Genomic DNA, 21,028 nt, shown 5'->3' with positions numbered 1-21,028 from the left:
CAGCATGTTCCAGGAACTGGGCAGCTTCTTGAATGCCCAATCCACCTTGTACATCTGGATCTAATTCTGAAATGTAGATGGCTATTTTTGAAAGATGGTTTTGCAAACCCAGAACTTCTCCTTGCCCTGCGCCTGATCCAGCAATGAACATCTGGTTTATGTTGATAACAGTTTTTTAAAAAAGGTATCAAGAGAAGCCTAACCAGCAAATATGGACGAAGCAGAGCTATTTTGAGAGTTTCTGGCTGGTAAACAGATCCACGGCACACATTGTAGACGAGAGTTTTTAAACCTTATATTGCAAAGATGAGAAGTGTTGTTTATTGCTTGATAGTAGACCAGCAGGAGGCTGGACGAACTCCAGGCAGGCAGGCAGGATCAGGAGGTCGAGAAGTCGCCGTTTCAGGTGTAACCCTTCATTTGCTTTATTGGCTGACTTGTAGAAATACAATAAGTAACCTTTGTATAACCTGTTGCATATGTCACATATTCTTGTTTTCAATCTATGCTCAGAATTTCATTTACTTAACATTCCATGGAAACTGCTACATTGCTTTAAAATGTTCATTATTTGTTCATTATTTCTGTGTTTAAATGTTTTAAAGAGGGCCAAGGTTGAGCGTGACATTGATTTTTTTTTTATGCTTGTGGATTGTAACGTTAGATTTTACCACTGTGGAAATTTATGCTTCAATCCATATACTTTGTGTGCCTTTTTGACTGAAGTTATGACAACCTTCTTCAACGTCCAATTTAAAAGATTGGTATTAGGGGTCTAGTGGAATCTTGATACTGGATTAGTGGTGCTGGAAAAACACAGCAGTTCAGACAGCATGCAAAGAGCAGTAAAATCAACGTTTCGGGAAGGGCTTTTGCCCGAAATGTCGATTTCACTGCCCCTCGGATGATGTCTGAACTGCTGTGCTTTTCCAGCACCACTAATCCAGAATCTGGTTTCCAGCATCAGTAGTCATTGTTTTTACTTGGAATCTTGATTGTCTTGCACATTGACTGGAATTGCACTGTGATGTAGAGGTGATAAATAGCAGCTTTGTTGGTGAAAGTGGTTGAGATACAAGCTAGGCTGATGGCTGTCTGAATTAATTTCAGGTCCACAGTATGGCACCCTGGAGAGAGCCTGGATGGCTCTGATGACTGAAGCAGATAAAGTAAGTGAGCTCCATCTGGAGGTGAGAAATGCACTGGCCGGTGATGATTTCGAAAAAGTCAAGAACTGGCAGAAAGATTCTTTCCACAAACAGATGATTGGAGGCTTCAAAGAAACCAAAGAAGCAGAGGATGGATTCCGAAAAGCGCAGAAACCCTGGGCTAAAAAGCTGAAAGAGGTACTGTGCAACTCAAGCAGATTGAGATAGTATATTGAATTACTATTTTGCTGCTGGATTTTTTGGTGTAAAAGAGATGCAGCTGCTGGAAATTATTAGGATTATGAAAGATGTATTTAGTATGGTGGAGTTACCTGAAAATTTCAGAAAATAGCAGCTCTTTTTTTTTATTTTAAAGCATAGTTAGCTACAGTATCTGAGATAACCTGCATGGTTGATGACCTGGGCTAATCCAATTATAACCAAATGAGTAAAACTGGGACCCCCCAGGGGTCTGAAGTCTTCTCTTCCATCTACAATCTGGAGGGTTTAAACAGATGTTTGGCATTATATCTGTGCTTCACCTTTTCTTTTCAGTTCTTCTTCCCTGTCTCTCCCAGCAATAAAAACTATTCATTTTTACCTCCATTCCAGTCCTGTTATTAACCTCAAGATAAATTCAGCTTCTGAAGATGTGTATTTGTTTCAAAATATGCAGTGAGCTGGATTTAAAATGTTTACCTTTTGATAAAGCTAATGAAACTGTATATATTTGCTAATTCATAGAGCAGGTCCAATCCACTGGGAATAGATAGCAGTATTGCTGGGAGTCATGAGCAGTCCTCTGAAAGACTATATCCTACTCTTTAGGAATGGCACACCCAGACTTGAGAAAATGAAGAGATGCTCACATACTTAGTAGAAAGCCTTGTTAAATTTACAGATAGATCCATGATAAAAGTACTTCTGGTTAATATAGATCTTGCTTTTTCTACTCATTCTCTGCCTGATACTGTATTTGCTTATATGTTCTTATCCTTGTTTCATTAATTGGCATTATTGGAGATGTGCTCTGTGACATCGATCATGGCTGCTTAGAAATTCCTGAGCCACATCAAACATATGGTGGGTAGGAAAAAGCCAGTCCAAATCTTATCTCATAGTTGAGCTTTAACTTTTCTGTTTTGAATGGATCTGTTTTGAATTTGAGATATCTCGTTGATGCAAACCTATGACGAAAATTATTTCCAATATGTTTTAATTTACCTGATATTTTTGTTTTCTAAGGTGGAGGCAGCTAAAAAGAGTTATCACCTAGCCTGTAAAGAGGAAAAGATGGCAGCTACAAGGGAGGCAAACAGTAAGGCAGAGCAGTCTGTCACTCCTGAACAACAGAAGAAACTACTAGACAAGGTGGAGAAATGTAAACAAGAAGTACAGAAGGTGAGACTGTGGAGTGGTAGAAAATAATTCTCCTGTTGAAATATAACGCATCTTGGGAATCTTTATGCTCCACCTCTTCAGGACTCTTGTACAGTTCTGATTTTAATCACAACGCATTCTGTGATCATACCTTCAGCAATGTAGGGAGTTTGCTACCATATCTCTATCTTCAAAGCAATCCTTGAAACCTACCTGTTTGACTAAGCTTTTGGTCAACTGCCCTAACATCCTGTTGTATGTCACAGTATCAAGTATATTTTCATAACTTTCCTGTAAACAGGTTTGGGGCTTTTTTTCTTAAAAAAGCCACAATATCCTTGCAAGTTGCTGCTTTCAAACCATAAAAATATAAGATGTAGGAGCAGGAATGTGCCATTCAGCCCATCAGATCCGCTCTGCCATTCATCTAGATAGTGGCTGATCTAATAAGCCTTAGCTCTGCTTTCCTGTCTAAAGCATTCCGCAGATTCACGACCCTCTGAGCGAAGACGACTAAGGACTCGACCAATTTGTCCCAGTTTCTCTGCTGTATACATTCCTTTTGATATGAAATTCAGTATAAATATTGGGTTAGAATCTAAGATACACACCTATTCAGAGAATTCCAAATTTAGTTAATATTGTATATACATTTTTATATTGTGTTTCAAAAGAATTTGTAGATGGTATGATTAGGAGATGGAGTTAACACTTGATAACCATTAATGGAGTTTATTCATTAATAACATAGTTATCTACTAGAGTTACAATCTTCCCATTCCAATTTAGAGGCGTACAGTTAAATTCTAAAATGCTTGGTAAATCCAGGTATTTAGGGCAGGTATCCAGGTATTTAGCAGCCCAGTCAATAATCAATTATTAGACATCATTATCTTTCAGTTTTGAGAGTTTCAACTGTACCCATCTGATTCCACTAGCTGACCCATGAGGAGGAACAGGAATTTGGCAATAGGAATTGCAACCATGGATCCATAGGAATGGGCACCATGAGGATGGAGGCTCTGGAAGCCCTTTTTTGTTTTGAGGCCTGGCTAAGTATTTCTGCCCAATGGACAATTAAGATAAAACCTTTAAAACTTTTCTGCCCAAGGTCCATCACCTACATAGCCTAATGAGGAAGTTGATGCTGCTTGCCTGTCCAGACCTCTGGTTAATATTACAATATCAATCAGGTGATATGAGGACCCAGTCCGCATATTAAAGCGGTACCTGTTGCCTTCACTACAGTTAAAGATCAGTTAAACAATAACTGACCCTCTCGCCTAGATTTCTTAAGATATTGCGGAGAACAGAGAAGTCTTTGTTTTTGTTCAATGTGGTGGATTAATAAAAACAATGGTATAGTAATGTGTATTATGGTATTGAAGGCTCCTCAACTGAAATGCTAGGATTGGCTTTCTTTGATTAATTGTACACACTTAATGACATATGAGTAGCAAATGGGTGGAATAATATAATCTGATGTTACTTGAAGCTAGGTCTGAATAAATGCTATGTTGTATCATGTGTGGATGATGTAAATCTAGTCAGCAGTATTATAAATACAAAATGGCTAATCTCAGGCTTGTGCTTGTTTTAAAAGATGATTTTACAGGAAAATGAATAAGTATAAAATGAAATTGAATTGAGCTGTTGAAATTTGAAGGCTAATAACCACACTGAGATTTCCAGAATCTTTAAAATATATTTGTGTATAAATAATATATATATCTTCAAACACAACATCTGTTCAGATAACAAAAGCTGCTCAAAAGGATTACGTTATCTAAATCCTTCAGTTGCCTGCTGACTCTTTCCATTATTTTGTGTGCAGTATCAGACTGGAACAGGTATGAGTATGATAGTAAGTGGCCCTTTGGTGTTGCCTTTTACAGTGCTTATGCCCTCTAGAGGTGAGCTGATGGTAACACAGGAAGACAGCTTCAAAAGATTTCCAAAAAACACTGAAAGACATTGTAGCCATGTTAAACACCTGAATGTCTCTGTTTCTGGTTAAACCTTGGAAAATGTATTGATAATACTTTTGAGTCATATGTGCCTCAAAGATCTGGATCAAGAAACTTTGTGAATGGGTTTTTTGGCGTGAAGTCCCAAATACCTCCATTCGACATCACTGTATGGCAGAGTGGATGGGTAGTGTTTTTTTTAGGCTTTAATATGCCAAGGTTTTCACTGTAATTTATGTTGGATCAATGCCCATACAGACAAAAGAGAAGTATGAAAAAGCCTTGGATGATTTAAGCAAATGTACGCCGCAGTACATGGAGAATATGGAACAAGTGTTTGAACAGTGTCAGCAGTTTGAGGAGAAACGACTGGTTTTCTTCAGGGAAGTACTTCAGGACATCAAACGACACCTAAACCTCACCGAAAACAACAGGTGAGTATTAATTGCATCTATGTAACCATTCCATGAATATTCAAAGTTCCATCTCAAAAAGAAACACTGCTTACAAGATAAGTTAGGATGCAAAAGGATTTTCAACAACTTGATTTCATCTTTTCTAAACAGTTGACCTGTTTACCCACAACAATTTTCAAGCTATTTCTAAAATGAATCCTGTCTACTGGCTTCAACCTCTCTACCTGACATAAGCACAGAAAATGCTGTAAATACTCACCCAGGTCAGGCAAAAGCAGCCGATGGAACATTTTCCGGTCTGGTAACCTAGTTCTGATAAAAAGTTATTGACCTGAAGCGTTAACTCTGTTTCTCTCTTCATAGATGCTGCTTGACCTGCTGACCATTTCCAACATTTTCTGTTCTTGATTCAGATATCCAGCATCTATGCTTTTTTTGCATTTGAACTCTTCCTGAGATCTATTCCAATTGTTGAGCTTCTCCATGCCAAGGTCATTGGACTTCTATTCGATTGCTATAACAAATCTAACGACCTTGCTTTCAGTTTATTTTCTCTCTGTCCCATTAGGTATTGTTTTGTTACATGAAACAAAACCTGCAATCCCATTTTTATTTATCTCTGACGGAGAACCAAACCTTTCGGGCTTGTACTAGGTCTCTCGTACCAGTACCTTGTTACTTTTGAACCTCTGCTGTTTTTATTGCTAAAATATATAATGTTGCACTTCTCTGCATTTGTCATTCTAAATCCATATAAGCAGTTTTTGAAAGGCTGGACTTAAAATATATAATTGGAATAAATGATGCTTGAGACTTTAATGACAAATGTGTTAACATTCTAAAAATGAATCAGTACATAGCTATAGTTCTCTATGAATCAAAAGTACAGATATACAAGATGTGTTCAATGCAACATATAATTTTATGACAATCTCTTTTCATTACTGATACCTTTAATTATTTGACATGATTAATATTTTGTTATTGATTTGAACATTTAAGTTGTGTATATAGAGATTGGCCCAACATGCTGATGTCATCATATATTTAACAATGCATTGTGCTATTTGAAACCTGACCAACTCATTCTGCAGCTGGATGTTGGTTGTAGCAGCTTGGAAACTGTAGGAAGATAGATTTTCAGACATATGGCTGAGGGATGAAAGAAGAGCAAATGCTGCCACAAGCTAAGATCGTGGTTGAGCTCTATTGTTGGATGAGATTCTAAAATTCTCTATCTTGACTCGTGAAACAGATCATCATTTTAACCCAAGATAGAAGCTAGACTTAAAAATTGAAAGGTATTCATAGTAATACTTTTGAAAAAGGCTTTGTATTGCAAAGTTGCAGTGGGGGATATTTAGCAAAATTGCTTACAACAGTATCTTCGAATGCATTTATTATGATTTTTGATCATGCATTTTACTATCAGGAAAAGATCAACATGAAACCTCAAAAGCAATTTATAACAGCTGTTTAAAGCCAACCAGTATTCAGCAAATTGAAAGCACCATTGAAGTGTGTGTGTGTGCGCACACACACACACATGCATACATGCTGTACAATCTGGCACTGTGTTCACTTGAGGCAGGCAGCTTAAGAAACAGCAATACTGAATAGGATAGGTTTCTCTCAAAAGGTAAAGGGAGGGCAAACAAAGACATAGCTTCCCTGGATGAGAAGAGAAAGGAGCAAATAAGATAATAGAACATAGAACAATACAGTGCAGAACAGGCCCTTCGGCCCTCGATGTTGCACCGACCTGTGAACTATTCTCAGTTTGTCCCCCTACACTATCCCAAAATCATCCATGTGCTTATCTAAGGATTATTTAAATCTCCCTAATGTGGCTGAGTTGACTACATTAGCAGGTAGGGCATTCCACGCCCTTACCACTCTCTTGCGTAAAGAACCTGCCTCTGACATCTGTCTTAAATCTATCACCCCTCAACTTGTAATTATGCCCCCTCGTACAAGCTGACGTCATCATCCTAGGAAAAAGACTTTCACTGTCTACCCTATCTAATCCTCTGATCATCTTGTATGTCTCTATCCAAACCCCTCTTAACCACCTTCTTTCCAATGAGAACAGACCCAAGTCTCTCAGCCTCTCCTCATAAGACCTTCCCTCCAGACTAGGCAGCATCCTGGTAAATCTCCTCTGCACCTTTTCCAATGCTTCCACATCCTTTCCGAAATATGGCGACCAGAACTGTACACAATATTCCAAGTGTGACCACCCCACCGTTTTGTATAGTTGCAGCATGATATGGCGGCTTTGGAACTCAATCCCTTTACAAATGAAACCTAACACACCATATGCCTTCTTAACAGCACTATCCACTTGGGTGCCGACTTTCAGGGATCGATGTACATGGACTCCAAGATCCCTCTGCACATCCATACTACCAAGAATCTTTCCATTGACCCAGTACTCTGTCTTCCTGTTGTTCTTCCCAAAGTGCATCACCTCACATTTAGCTGCATTGAACTCCATTTGCCATCTCTCAGACAAATTCTGCAGTTTATCCAAGTCCCCCTGCAACCTGTAACATTCTTCCAAATTTCCATACTCCACTGACTTCAGTGTCATCTGCAAATTTACTAATCCATTCACCTATGCCTGCGTCTAAGTCATTTATAAAAATGACAAACAGCAGTGGTCCCAAAACATCCTTGTGGCATACCATTAGTAACTGGACTCCAGGCTGAATATTTTCCATCAACCACCATTTGCTGCCTTCTTTCAGAAAGCCAGTTTATAATCCAAACTGCTAAATCACCCTCAATTCCATGCCTCTGCATTTTCTCCAACAGCCTACCATGTGGAACCTTATCAAAGGCTTTACTGAAATCCATGTATACCACATCAACTGCCCTACCCTCATCTACATGCTTGGTCACCTTCTCAAAAAACTGAGGTTTGTGAGACGCGACCTGCCCTTGACAAAACCATGTTGACTATCTGAAATCAAATTGTTGCCTGCCAGATGATTATCAATCTTATTTCTTATAATCCTTTCCTACAACAGAAGTAAGGCTCACTGGTCTATAATTATCTGGGTCATCCCTGCTGCCCTTCTTGAACAAGGGCACAACATTTGCAATCCTCCAGTCCTCTGGTACTAAACCTGTAGACAATGACAACTCAAATATCAAAGCCAAAGGCTCTGCTATCTCCTCCCTAGCTTCCCTGAAAATCCTCGGATAAATCCCATCTGGCCCAGCAGATTTGTCTACTTTCACTCCTTCTAGAATTGATTAACACCTGTTCGTAACTAACCTTGATCCTTTCTAGTCTAATATCTCATACCTCATTCTTCTCTACAATATTCTCCTTTTCCTAAGTGAAAACTGATGAGAAATGTCCATTTAGCACCTCTCCGATCTCCACAGGGTCTACACTCAACTTCCCACTTCTGTCTTTGTCACAATAAGTATGCTCAACACAGATACAAGGTAGATACTACACGAGAATCAGGCTGAATATAGAAGGTTCATATTGTGATAACCATCTGATGAAGGAGCGGCGCTCCGAAAGCTAGTGCTTCCAATTAAACCTGTTGGACTATAACCTGATGTTTTGTGATTTTTAACTCTAAAGAGACTGGCATCTAACCTAAAAGGAAATTGCAATGTCTTCTATGGACATCGATAAACTGTTAAGTTGGGGTGAATAAGAGGAATGAGACTGATTAGGGGCAACAAATGCGAATTACATATAGGGCAGAGAATGCTGCTAAGATAATAAGTGAATATTTTGCACCTGACTTTATAAAGGCCTTCTATCAAGGCCATGAGAGAGTGCGGTTAATTTAGACAGTAGAAAGATTTAAATTTAATGACAAGGTATTAGTATTCAAATTTGATAAGGCACAAGGATGTGATGCATCTGAGGATACCAAGGGAAGTGAAGGTGGGATATTCTGGAGCCACTGGCCACAATTTAGTTGTCTTTAAACTTGATTGTGATATCAGAGAATTTCAAAAAATACATACATTTTTAATAAAGGGAGCCAAGAAAAACTCAACATCTGTAGGCTAGTCATTTTAACTTCTGGCCCAGAAACAATAATTTGAGACAGAATTAAAATCATTTGGGTTAATTAAAGAAAGGCAGCATGAATTAAGGGAAAATCCGTGTTTAACTAACTTGTGGATAGACACTCCAAATAGCTGATAACAATTCCACAACCTGTTTTTATCTTCCACATTTGTACCTTTGCCGAAATGGCTTGTGTTCATCTCTGTTTTACAGAAGGCAGACTGAAAAGGCATGCTATCAAGCCAAGTATAGCTTCAAACTAGTAACTGATATATTTGCATAAAATACATGAATGAGTTTCAGTGCCAGCAGCCAAATTCCTATATTCCTTGGCCATGGTAAAAATCCACTATCTAACAAACTCCATGAACAAGTTTCCCACCATTCTATCTAAGCTATTCAGAGCTCTCTGGACCAGAATTTCTTTTGATAGTCGGGCATAGCTCGCCTGCTGTTTTAGTAAGTGGGAGCAATTGACTGATCTGAGCACAGTTAAATTTAAGGTCAGGTCTTTGACCCACAGAGCTGGTAAAATTCCCACCAGTTGGTGCTTTAGCACTAGGCACCTAAGTGTTTGTTCTTGGCTACGTTTCCACTGTGCAAATGGAACAAAGCAAGACCAAGTCCCTCCGGTTTTGCAGTACTGACTATGTTTATTCTGAGAATGCTTAAACTCCTCAATCCATGGTATTCAAAGAAGGAAGAAAATAAATTCTTACATTTTCTACAATGTATTTTATTGTAAGTGTGCTCAGAGGTGAACACAGACCACGTCATTGTAATCGCTACCTTGATTATAGTTGTAAAGCTTATATTTATGGTTTAATGAGAGTCCTGAATGGTGCATGCACTCGAGTGCCATGTTCTTGCACAGTGGATCCATGGGTAAGAATGATATTCATGTAGCAGATGATGACTTGTCACTTTTCCAGTCATGGCTCATTGAAACCTTTAGCTGCAGAGGGAATTCCAAGAGCAGCAATTGAAGCATTAAACCCCAAACAGTGTGATAAATTTCATCAGTAATTTTGACTTTTCATCAAAGGTGGCTGCCAGATGCCGCTGTTTATTGCCAGCCTGAGAAGGACCAAGCTTCTTACCAGGTTGTTGTCCACAGATGTCATTGGGTGAACCTTGCTTTCTACAACCTTGTTCAGTTGCATGATGTCCAAAGGAGATATGTAGTGAGTCCATCCCTGAACACCAGCTGGTGAGCTGTGCTTCTGGTAATGTTACTCCTTGATGCAGCAATGACTCAATGTCTTGACTGACCTTCTTGATTGAACCTTCGTGAGATGAACAGAGATACTGATTTGGCCTCTAACCTTAACAAACCGAGTTATGGCAGGGTCACTCGCCTTAGGCCTGTTAATAGTTTGGGGAATTCTCACTTGAATTGTTCCTATTTGCCTTAGTTTTGCAATTTGTCTACCTTGTGGATGAGTTTGAGATTCAAACAAGCTCTCCAATTTAGTAATGAACCTAAAGGAGACAAATCTTTCCTTTCTTCGTACTGGAGAGTAGTGACCAGCTGTCCGTTTATCATAACGGTCAAGGAGGCATCCAATTGAAGTTGAATAATTAATGATTGGAGAGGGTTAAACTTCAGCCACTGTAGTGTGTCAGAAAGATCAACATCCCCTCCAGTGTCAAAATTAAACATTGTTTTGTGACCATTGACTATAATATCTGCATTCCAGAAGTTTCTTTGGGTATCTCCTATTGCTTGGATAGCACTGGAGTTAATTAGTCTCCTTTGAGTTTCAGAACTCTTAACTCTTTTCTGCAGCAAACCATTTTGAAGTAGCCCCCCCTCCAACAGGAATGGCAATCTCAATGGGAATGTGAGACAACAATGGCTACAACGCCCTCCTACTTTGTCTATTAGCCAGTGTATGTTATCTTTCTGGCTAGTGGACTGTAGCATGTCAAACATTCAACTCCACATAGGTTTTCTATCTGCTTGGATTCAAACTCCAATCTGTTTCCGTTGAAATCTTTGGCGCCGGCTGTGTACTGATGCAGCTTTGTCCTCTGCTGGGGAATGGCTCGGGTTAGCGAGTTTTGAGAAGATTTGTAGTTCAGTTCTTAGACAAGCCTTCTCCGTAGCGAGGTTGTGTGAGAACATTAAGGCAAAGCTATTCCTCATCAGCTTTGCATTGTGCTCGAGACTGTGTTTGTTGTGGTTTCTGTGGGTTTCATTTACAGCTGGGCTTTGTCCGTTCAAAGGTTTTGCTTAATTGTGGAACATGGTAGCCTCTGTGTCATTTCAGAGCCATTAAAGTATTTTCCAATTATAACCACTTTATAATGAAAAGCACAACAGCCAATTGGTGCACAAAATTGTAATAATGACCCAATAATTTATTGTATTGTTTGTGGGATAAATTTAGTCAGAATATTAGGCAGAGTTATCCCCTGACTTTTCCTTGCAATATTTCTACAAAGTCTGTTCTGCCCACCTGATGATGCACATGTGTCCAGTCACCAAAATGGGTGTTCAGTCAGTTTCAGTGTCAAGCAATCAGCGATGTTAGTATACGAACTTCAAAAGCTGAGCACTGCGAAGCATTGGAAATCTTTCAAGTATATTGCCTATTTGCATAGTATACTTAGTCTGGTGTAGATTAAGAAAATAAATTTGAATTCTTCTGAACCATTTTATTAAATACCTTTCCCTGTACCCTATACTCCTGCACTGTGGCTAAGTGCTTTTAAGTTAATAGTGGGGAGCACTGAGATGGCAGAAATGTTGAATCAATACTTTGCCTCAGTTTTCACGGTGAAGGACAATAGTGCCACTCTTGTTGGAACGGGCAAGTCAAAGGCAATAGATAAGATAGAACTGAGAACAATCAACATCGATAGGGAAAAGGTACAAAGCAAACTATTAGGATTGAGGACAGACAAGACCCCTGGGCCTGATGGCCTATGTCCTAGGATATTAAAGGAAGTGGCAGCAGAGATATTAGATCCATAGGTTACAATATTTCAAAATTCCCCAGATTCGGGAAAGGTTCCAGTGGATTAGAAAATGGCTAATATAATGCCCGTTTTCAAAAACTGAGGGAGCCAAAATGTGGGCAATTTCAGAGTAGTTAGTTTAACATATGTTGTTGGGAAAGTGTTAGAATCAATTATCAAGGAAGCAATATCAGGACATTTGGAAAGTCAAAACATTATCCATCAGAGTCGGCATGGTTTAATGAAGGGCGGGTCATGTTTGACTAACCTGCTAGAGTTCATCAAAGATGTAATGAGCAAAGTGGATAATGGAGATGCTGTAGATGTAATTAATCTGGACTCTGGAATGTGTTTAATAAGGTGCTGCACAAAAAGTTAGTTCACAAGATTGGACTATATGAGATTAGGGGTAATTTATTAGCCTGGATAGATGACTGGTTTATGGACAGAAGACCGAGTTGGAAAAATGTTTCTTTTTTCCCTGGATGGCAAGCTGTAATTAGTGGGGCGCCACAGGGTTCAGTCCTTGGACCCCAATTATTTACAATCTACATTAATGACTTGGATACAGAGATAGAAAGCTCCATAGCTAAATTTGCAGGCAACACAAAAATAGGCAGGATGGTAAATTTCAATGGGGAAATAAGAACTTACAAATGGATGTAGATAGGTTAGGAGAGTGGGCTAAGATGTGGTAGGTGGAGATTAATATGGATAAGTGTGAGATCATGCATTTGGGTTGAATAAATGGGAAGGCGACCTATTATCTTAATAGGGAAAGACTTCGGGTAGCTTTAGTGCACAGCGATCTAGATGAACTTGTTCATGAGTCACAACTAGCATGCAGGTACAGCAGATAATAAAGAAAGCGAATGGAATGTTGGCTTTTATAGCTAGACAAATAGAATATAAAGGTAAGGAAGTATTATTGCAATTAAAGAAGGTATTGGTGAGACTGCATCTGGACTATTGTGCACAATTCTGATCCCCTTATTTAAGGAAAGATCAGAGGCAGTTTAGGGAGTTCACTAGATTCATTCCAGAGATGAGAGGTTTGTCGTATGAGGAGAGACTGAACAGTTTAGGCCTGTACTCCCTGGAATTTAGAAGAATGAGAGGAAATCAAATGGAGATATTCAAGATAATAAAAAGTATGGTTAAATAGATGTGGAGCAGATACTTCTTCTTGTGGAGCATTCTTGGATGAGAGGTCATAGTCTTAAGATAAGGGGTAGCATATTAAAGCAGAGTTAAGGAGAAACTACTTCTCCCAAAGGATTATGAATCTGTGGAGTTTGTTGCCCAAAGTGCAGTGGATGCTGGGACAGTGAGTAAATTTTAAGGAGGAGTTGGTAATGGGTTGAAGGGATATGGAGAGAAGGCAGGAAAATGGGGGTTAGGAGCATATCAGCCATTATTTAATGGTGAAGCAGACAAGATGGGCTTAATGGCCTAATTCTGCTTATATCTAATGAATTTAAGGTTTTCACCCAGAGATGGTGATAATTGGAATAATATCTACAGCTTGCAATAACACAAGGCTGCATAATTTATGGAGCTCATGATATTATGTAAGATAATTTGAAGATATATTTCTGTTAGTTAGGCTGGAAAGAATAACAGAGTGATACTCATCTGTACTGATGGGAGTCTGGAGTTTGCTCATGAAATTAGCAAAAAGAGACTAAATCCAAGAGTGTAGAACCAATGTCAAAGTGTTTAAAAACCTAAGCAGTTCAGGAAAGGTGACCGCATTGGCACATTCAATGACATCCTTCTATGTTCATATTACCAGGCCTACTTGAACATGCGACCCCTCACAGCAATCTGCTTTTCAGATAAACCCATCCTCTTTCTAAGCATATTCTCAACCCTATCTCTTGTAACAACCACAGGTCGGAACCCTGAAGTACAATGGACATTTTAAACCTGAAATCCTAAAATGAGTTTTAAAAGATATGTTCCAGCCAAAACTGGCTGTGGATAGAAACTTAATCGCTGCCCAGAGAGCAAAGAAACCCCTGGAATATCATATCAAAAGAGCAAGCCACCCCCTTTGAGTTTTTTCAATTACAAATACATTTCATGGTTCTCCCTGTTGAAGAATATACAAGTTCAGGGATTAAAAAGCCAGTGTCAACTCCATATCATGGCTACTGAAGTATGCTATTGGGATTGAGGTTCTCTTGTGCAGTGAGCTTAAGGTACTTGTGTGTACGACCCTGGGTTTGATATTAATGTGCCATGAGGGTCACAATCAAACAGCTAGTCCTCAATCACTCCTGCATAAGCAGCTGTCTCTGTCAGGCTGATTGCTAGAAACCAGCTAGCTTGCAAGCCAGAAGAAAGGAAACAGGACAACAAAAAAGCTCTCTGAGTGCCTTAATTCAGTCACAATCAAACAAAATAAGAACAACAGACTCTTGACCAACCTGCAAAATAAAGTATCTTGAAATTGATTTCCGCTATCTATGCCAATACTGCCAGTTACCTCCATTATCATGGCCGCAGTGTTCAACTACCTGGTATTTGCGAACAATTCATAAATTGATCCACATTTTAAAAACAAAACTTATACCTTTTTGGACTCCCTATTTCTAATTTGTGTGTATGTGCTTTGCTAATTCTTTCCATCGTTTTTAACTGATAAAACTCAATCTTGTGCTCACTCACAAAAGCCTGATTAAATTGACTCCTTTTCAAACTGAAGTTCATTTGAGTGGGGCAGAAAAGTATCCACATGGGAAGCAATCCACTTTTAACTCAACCTTGATGTGATCAATCAAGAGTTTGGGTGGATATTGTGCCTGATTGTGACATTCTGTGCTCTGCATAACATTGCACAAAAATCATTCTGGAATTGCTTGCTGGAACATAGAAGGACAGCATCCAATCTATCCTGGCTCCTGAAGAATGTCTTTAGCATGTTCAGTGACACGTGGTGATCATATCAAATTCATTGTATCACTCCTGGGTCTCAATTCTTGGCTTCTACGTTCACATCTTTAGCTTGGTTTTTTGTTGTCTCTCCCTTGTCTCTGAGCAGCCAGCTGGTAAAGCTTGAGATATGAAGAGATTAGGGTGAATAAACTGCCCCATGAGAAAAGGCAGCTATCTGGAAAATTTGCACATTTGTGTCATTTGAAGTCTTTTTGCTCCTGCACATATATTGATGGAGAGGAAGCTTTCACTGATGATGAATACTCCTCTGGATGACAGGCAAAGTGCTCAGTCATTTGAGGTCCTGCATTGTGGATGGCCAATGACTTGAGCACTTGCTCATTCAGGAATCATCGCTGGTAAAGTTGGATTATCTCCTGCCCTGGCAAATAAGCCATAAGTCAGCTGTCTTATACATTTGTGAGTACTGGCAGATACTTGGAAGGATCCAGAGTTGAAAGATGTTTGAGGGTTGCACTTGGTCTGTCAGTCAGTATGACTGTTAGGCCCTCTGCAACCACCTGACAAAACACCCTGAACTGACAGACATATCGGGGATTCCAACATGTTGAGGAAACTTATCATGTGCCTGTGCATTCTTTGAAGAGATATTTGGGCCCTCGGTGAACATGAGGTCTGTGAGGAGCTGCACTTGCTGTTGCTGAACATCTGAGTAAAACTGAATGAATGACACCCAGGCTGTTGTGGAGATCAGACATCCAAGCTTCAAACTTTGAAACTTTTCTCTCAACCCAAAATTGTGAATAATGTGATTCCCATAATCCGCCAAGAATTTAGCTGTGGACTGTGTACTCATTTTCATACTTCTCTGTTGCATCTTCAACCCCTGAGAGCACACTGCATCATTTTTACTTTACTTTGATTGGCAAGACCTAAAAAACCATAGATGCACAGCTAATTTGCAAAGCCATGGCAATATTACTGTACTTGAACATTTATCGTATTGAGAAGGACAGCCCACTTCTGCCAAGGGATTTCTCACGTGCAACCTAATATTTGGTAGTGAAATACAGAAGTGGACAAGTGGAATCTAGCTTCCCAACACAATTTCAATGTCAGATTGTCAGTTTCCTGGTTTCAAGCTGTTCCTGCATCATCTGACCTGCTCTCAACCACTTTTAAGTTCAGCACAATATTTGAGGTAATTCAAAAAGACAGCAACAAATGATCTTATTCTTTTTTAAATTAATATTACAAATAGACCAAACCAACTCACATTTATAAAAACGCCTTGCATGAGTTTTAATACATTATGTAAACCAATTTAACTCTTAATTTGGATGAGTAAATTGCATAATCAACTATATCCATTCAAATAAATGTTTGGTCTTCAAGTCTAAGCCAAAGATGGACGTGCAAATAGTAAATGTTAAGAGAACATTGGTTTAAAAGCAGAAGAGTGTACTTTTCAGTACAAAATGGTCATTTGCAGATTCACTCAGGTGATCAGGCTGATTTTTAAAGTTGTACTTTCTTCAAGTTGTTTTATTGGGATCGATTCTTTCAGATTCAGCCTTTAGAAGTCCTCCATACATGACGGGCGAAGAGTTCACTCAGCCTCTTCCTTTTATTCCTCAAATGTCAATTTCTCATCCTAGTTTATGTAATTTTATCATTGATCATTTTAATGAATTGTTTGTTTTAATTGCAATTTGTCTGCCAATAGATGGTGTCCATTCAAAGAAACATTGCTTTCATTGTGCCCATTTGCTTTCTGACTTGGTGTAATTGTTTATTGTTTGATTTCAGCATTGAGATGGTCAAGGCTAGAATAAAAATGAGTTATCTATGTTTTATCTGATTTAATCAAAAAATGCTGGATCTTAAAGCAGAAAATTAATACTTTTACACTACTAGCTTTTTGAATATGACCAGTCTACTGGGTTACGCGATTATTTTTAATTCTTCAATTAAACTTAATTGAGATACATAAATAATATTTCTGGCAGGTTTGCACTTATATAATAACTGTAAACTAATACATGAGTAATTATAAAACAAAGCATATAAAAGGACTCAAATTGGCAGTATTAGAAGAAAATAGTGTTTTGATCTTGCTAGCAGTGAAAATAGTTATCTAAACTGACTTTTAACTTTGCACATAAAGTAAACTCCCAAGATATTCCCATAGATTGGATAGGTGCGTTCGAAGGGATATGAAAGCATGACGAGGGCAGCAAGTACCATTATTATTAATTTTGAATAAACATGACAATAGATGAATGAACTGAATGACCTGTTTCCTTTTTGCAAGTTCAATTTGTTTTGATCTATGCTTCACTGTAAGCTTTAGGATAAAAATACTGAGCCAGGTGGGAAGAGATTGAGGCAGATAGTAAAAGATTGCAGAATAGTTTTTGGGAAAGTTCTCGAATGTGGCATTAAAAAGGTGTAGAAGACTTAAGTATATTAATGTATGGTCAAAGCAAATGACCTGTTCCCCAACAAAGTGAGCTCAAATGAGGGGAATTGGGCATAATTGAGTGGGGAGCTATTGAACAGGTACAGAATATTGAGACGAATATGAGGCAGGAGGAGACATAAAGCAGGGTAAAGCCATGCAACGAGTTGTCAACAGGTGGTTTTAAATTTGTGATCGTGGAGATTGGTGGGGTGAGTGTGATGACAACATACAAGTTAATACTGCTGAACTGCCGCACTGAACCTGAAAAATTAATTTAATGTTTCTAGAATTCGAATTCCTCCATTTTATGATGTGATAGGCTTCAATTTTTAAAAGTTATTCATAATATTTAAGCTTCTATCTTCAGAACAAGTAAATGTCTCAATCATTTACTTTATTCACTGTACAGTTGAATTAGAAGTGTAAAAGGCAGTGATATTAATTTCCTAGTTTGCTGAGAAATGTCAGTGTGATTGACAGTTTGTCCAACTTGGTAATGTTGTTTTGGTTAAATAGCTGGGGATCCTCTTGATTCAACCTAACATCTGGAAATGGTAAACCCATACCATTTGAGATTGCTAGTTAATTGTGAGCAGTTTTTTCTTCCAGATTAATAATAAATGCAGTCACTGTAAATTGACAGTGGAACAAGGAGCAGTACAGCACAGGACAGGCCCTTCAGCTGACCAAGACTGCACCGACAGATGCTGCCTTTCTAAACTAAAAACCTTTTGCCTCTATGTTGTCCATATCCCTCAGTTGCCTGCCTATTCACACATCAATCAAGATGACTCTTAAACGTTGCTATTGTATCAGCCTCCACCACTACCTCTTGCAGCACATTTCAGGCACTTACCACCCTCTCTGTTTTTAAAGAAAAATCTTACTTTTCATGTATCTTTAAACCACCCCTCCTTTTACCTCAAATCTTTATCCCCTAGCAATTGACATTTCTACCCTCAGACTCTCTGACTATCCATGTATCTCATAATTTGAATTGAATCCCCACAGTGTGAAAGCAGGCCATTCAGCCTATCGAGTCCACACTGACCCTCTGAAGAGCATCCCATCCATACCCACCCCTCTATCCTATAACCCTGCATTTCCCGCAGCCAATCCACCTAACCTGCCCATCTTTGGACTGTGGGAAGAAACTGGAGCACCCAGGGGAAGTGCTCACAGATACTGGGAAATGTGCAGACTCCACATAGATAATTGCCCGATGCTGGAATTGAACCTGGGTCCCTGGTGCTGTGAGGCAGCAATGCTGGACCACTGAACCTACATTCCACCCAAATTTTGTAAACTTTGACCAGGTCACCCCTCATCCTTCAACATCAAGTGAAAACAAACCAAGGTTGTCCAATCTCTCCTCAGTCAATACTCCCCAAACCTGGTAAATTATTGTTGTACCATCTTCAAAGCTTCCAAATTCCCCTTGTAGTATGGCCACCAAAATTGCACACACTATTCCAAATTTGCTCCAATTAAATTTCTATTCAGCTGCAACACTACTTGGCAATTTTTATTCTCTATGCCTCAACTGATTCAAGGTAAGAATACTATATGCCTTTCTGCCCACCTCATCCATGGAACAGTGGACCTGTATACCTAGGTCCCTCTATGTTGATGTTACTAAGAGTTCTGCTGTTTATTGTATTCTCCCTCCAAGGCCCCAAAGGATCCCACACCTCCCCCCTCACCTCCCTCCAAGGCCCCAAAGGAAACTTCCATATCCGTCACAAATTCACCTGCACCTCCACACACATCATGTATTGCATCCTCTGCACCCAATGTGGCCTCCTCTATATTGGGGAGACAGGCCGCCTACTTGCGGAACGTTTCAGAGAACACCTCTGGGACACCCGAACCAACCAACCCAACCACCCCGTAGCCCAACACTTCAACTCCCCCTCCCACTCCACTAAAGATATGCAGGTCTTTGGACTCCTCCATCGCCAGACCACAACAACACGATGGTTGGAGGAAGAGCGCCTCATCTTCCGCCTAGGAACCCTCCAACCACAAGGGATGAACTCGGATTTCACCAGTTTCCTCATTTCCCCTCCCCCCACCTTGTCTCAGTCAAATCCATCGAATTCAGCACCGCCTTCCTAACCTGCAATCTTTTTCTTGACCTCTCCGCTCCCACCCCAGTCTGACCTATCACCCTCTCCTTGACCTCTTTCCACCTATCGCATTTCCAACGCCCCTCCCCCAAGTCCCTCCTCCCTACCTTTTATCTTAGCCTGCTGGACACACTTTCCTCATACCTGAAGAAGGGCTTATGCCCGAAACGTCGATTCTCCTGTTCCCTGGATGCTGCCTGACCTGCTGCGTTGTTCCAGCAACACATTTTCAGCTATTGTATTCTTTCCTCTTGTTTTAGAAATGCATCACCTTGCATTTGTCCAGATTACACTCCATGTGCCATTTCTTCACCCATGTCTCCTGCATATCTATATCCCACTGGCAATCCTCCTCACAAGTTGGAACTCCCCCAATCTTCTGGAAGATTTTCTATTGGTAAATTCTGATCGATAGCTCCTTTTAAACTTTTAAATTTTGTACTGGATTGACAGAGTGAATTGCAAAATATGAAATTAAGTTCACTAGTACCACATTGGAGATAGGTAGTTTGTTTAATAAAGTGGAATTTCTCTCACCCACTTCATTACAGCTGCTGGTTCCAGCTAACAAACGTGTAACACAAATTCTACTTCATAGTACTACTTCAATCCTATCTACAACTGAGACCTCAACAAACCTCGTTAACCATCCCACCATCACTTCACTCTTCCCCACCCCCAACATATTAAATTAGGTACCTTCTTTCTCTCCAAATGTACTCAATGTCACATAAACATGTGTACTGCACAATGTGATGTATATTCAGAGGGACCTCGATTATCCAAATTATTGGCAGGGAGCATTTTGTTTGAATAATCGAAGTGTTCGGATAATTGAATGCCGGATAATGCAGTTTAGCCAAGCAACAAGGACCTTATGATCTTGTTCGGATAATCTGAAATTCAGATAATCAACATTCGGATAATCAAGGTTCCTCTGCATGTGATAGTGACAACAGCAATAACTTAATGTTTTGAAGATAATGAGGGATTCGCTGACTGGGTAGTATAAACTGACCAGCCTTCAAATGAAATCAAAGCATCCGTGATATTTGTGTAGAACTAGGGCAAATTCTTACATTGCAGATTACAACAAATGACAGGCAAACAGCACAAATAACAAGACTACTGCAATCACAAAATGCTCCTGGAATACTAACCAGGGAGCAGAGCTGTCTACAGAATACAGATAAGCAATGTTGTCAGGAGTGTCCCTAGTAAACCAATTTAAAATGAACAACAATTCAGAAAAATCTATGGAGATATTATTCATGAGGTATTAGCCTTTGGTGTCTGAAAAAAAACATTTTGCCAAGTGTACAATCGTAATGATCCTGTCTGTATTGGTGCTATGCCATTTTTTAAAAAATCTGTTTTAAGACCTCCTTTAAATCTTCCTTCCTTATACAAACTGCTAGCATTTATGAAATCCGTTCCAGTCCTGAATTCAAGTTCATACTCTCTCATCATTTGGCAGTGGTCTTTCTTCTGGTCTAACTTCAGCAATACAGCTATCTTTGATCTGCACTTTCTGACAGTCTGCTGGAGCTACCTTTTTTCTGACTTTTTCTGCTTTCAAGAAACCTTTCTCTTTGATTTTAGCTAGCTACTCTT

At 39.4% G+C, this 21,028-nt stretch overlaps 1 protein-coding gene across 6 annotated transcripts in view; it reads left to right on the top strand.

Moving 5' to 3' along the window:
• Positions 1–21,028, top strand: part of pacsin1b (protein kinase C and casein kinase substrate in neurons 1b) — a 396,461-nt gene that overhangs the window by 351,810 nt on the left and 23,623 nt on the right. For all 6 annotated transcript variants that reach the window (XM_043716949.1, XM_043716951.1, XM_043716952.1 and 3 more), the window contains 3 exons: positions 1,111–1,346; positions 2,394–2,549; positions 4,754–4,929. In XM_043716949.1, coding sequence (XP_043572884.1) covers positions 1,111–1,346; positions 2,394–2,549; positions 4,754–4,929 — 568 coding nt within the window. The remainder of the gene's footprint in view (positions 1–1,110; positions 1,347–2,393; positions 2,550–4,753; positions 4,930–21,028) is intronic.

Source organism: Chiloscyllium plagiosum, chromosome 26 (genome assembly GCF_004010195.1).
Source record: "Chiloscyllium plagiosum isolate BGI_BamShark_2017 chromosome 26, ASM401019v2, whole genome shotgun sequence".
Classification (NCBI taxonomy): Eukaryota; Metazoa; Chordata; class Chondrichthyes; order Orectolobiformes; family Hemiscylliidae; genus Chiloscyllium; species Chiloscyllium plagiosum.
The sequence above is the reverse complement of the archived record's forward strand: the minus strand, read 5'-3'. Positions and strand labels throughout refer to the sequence as shown.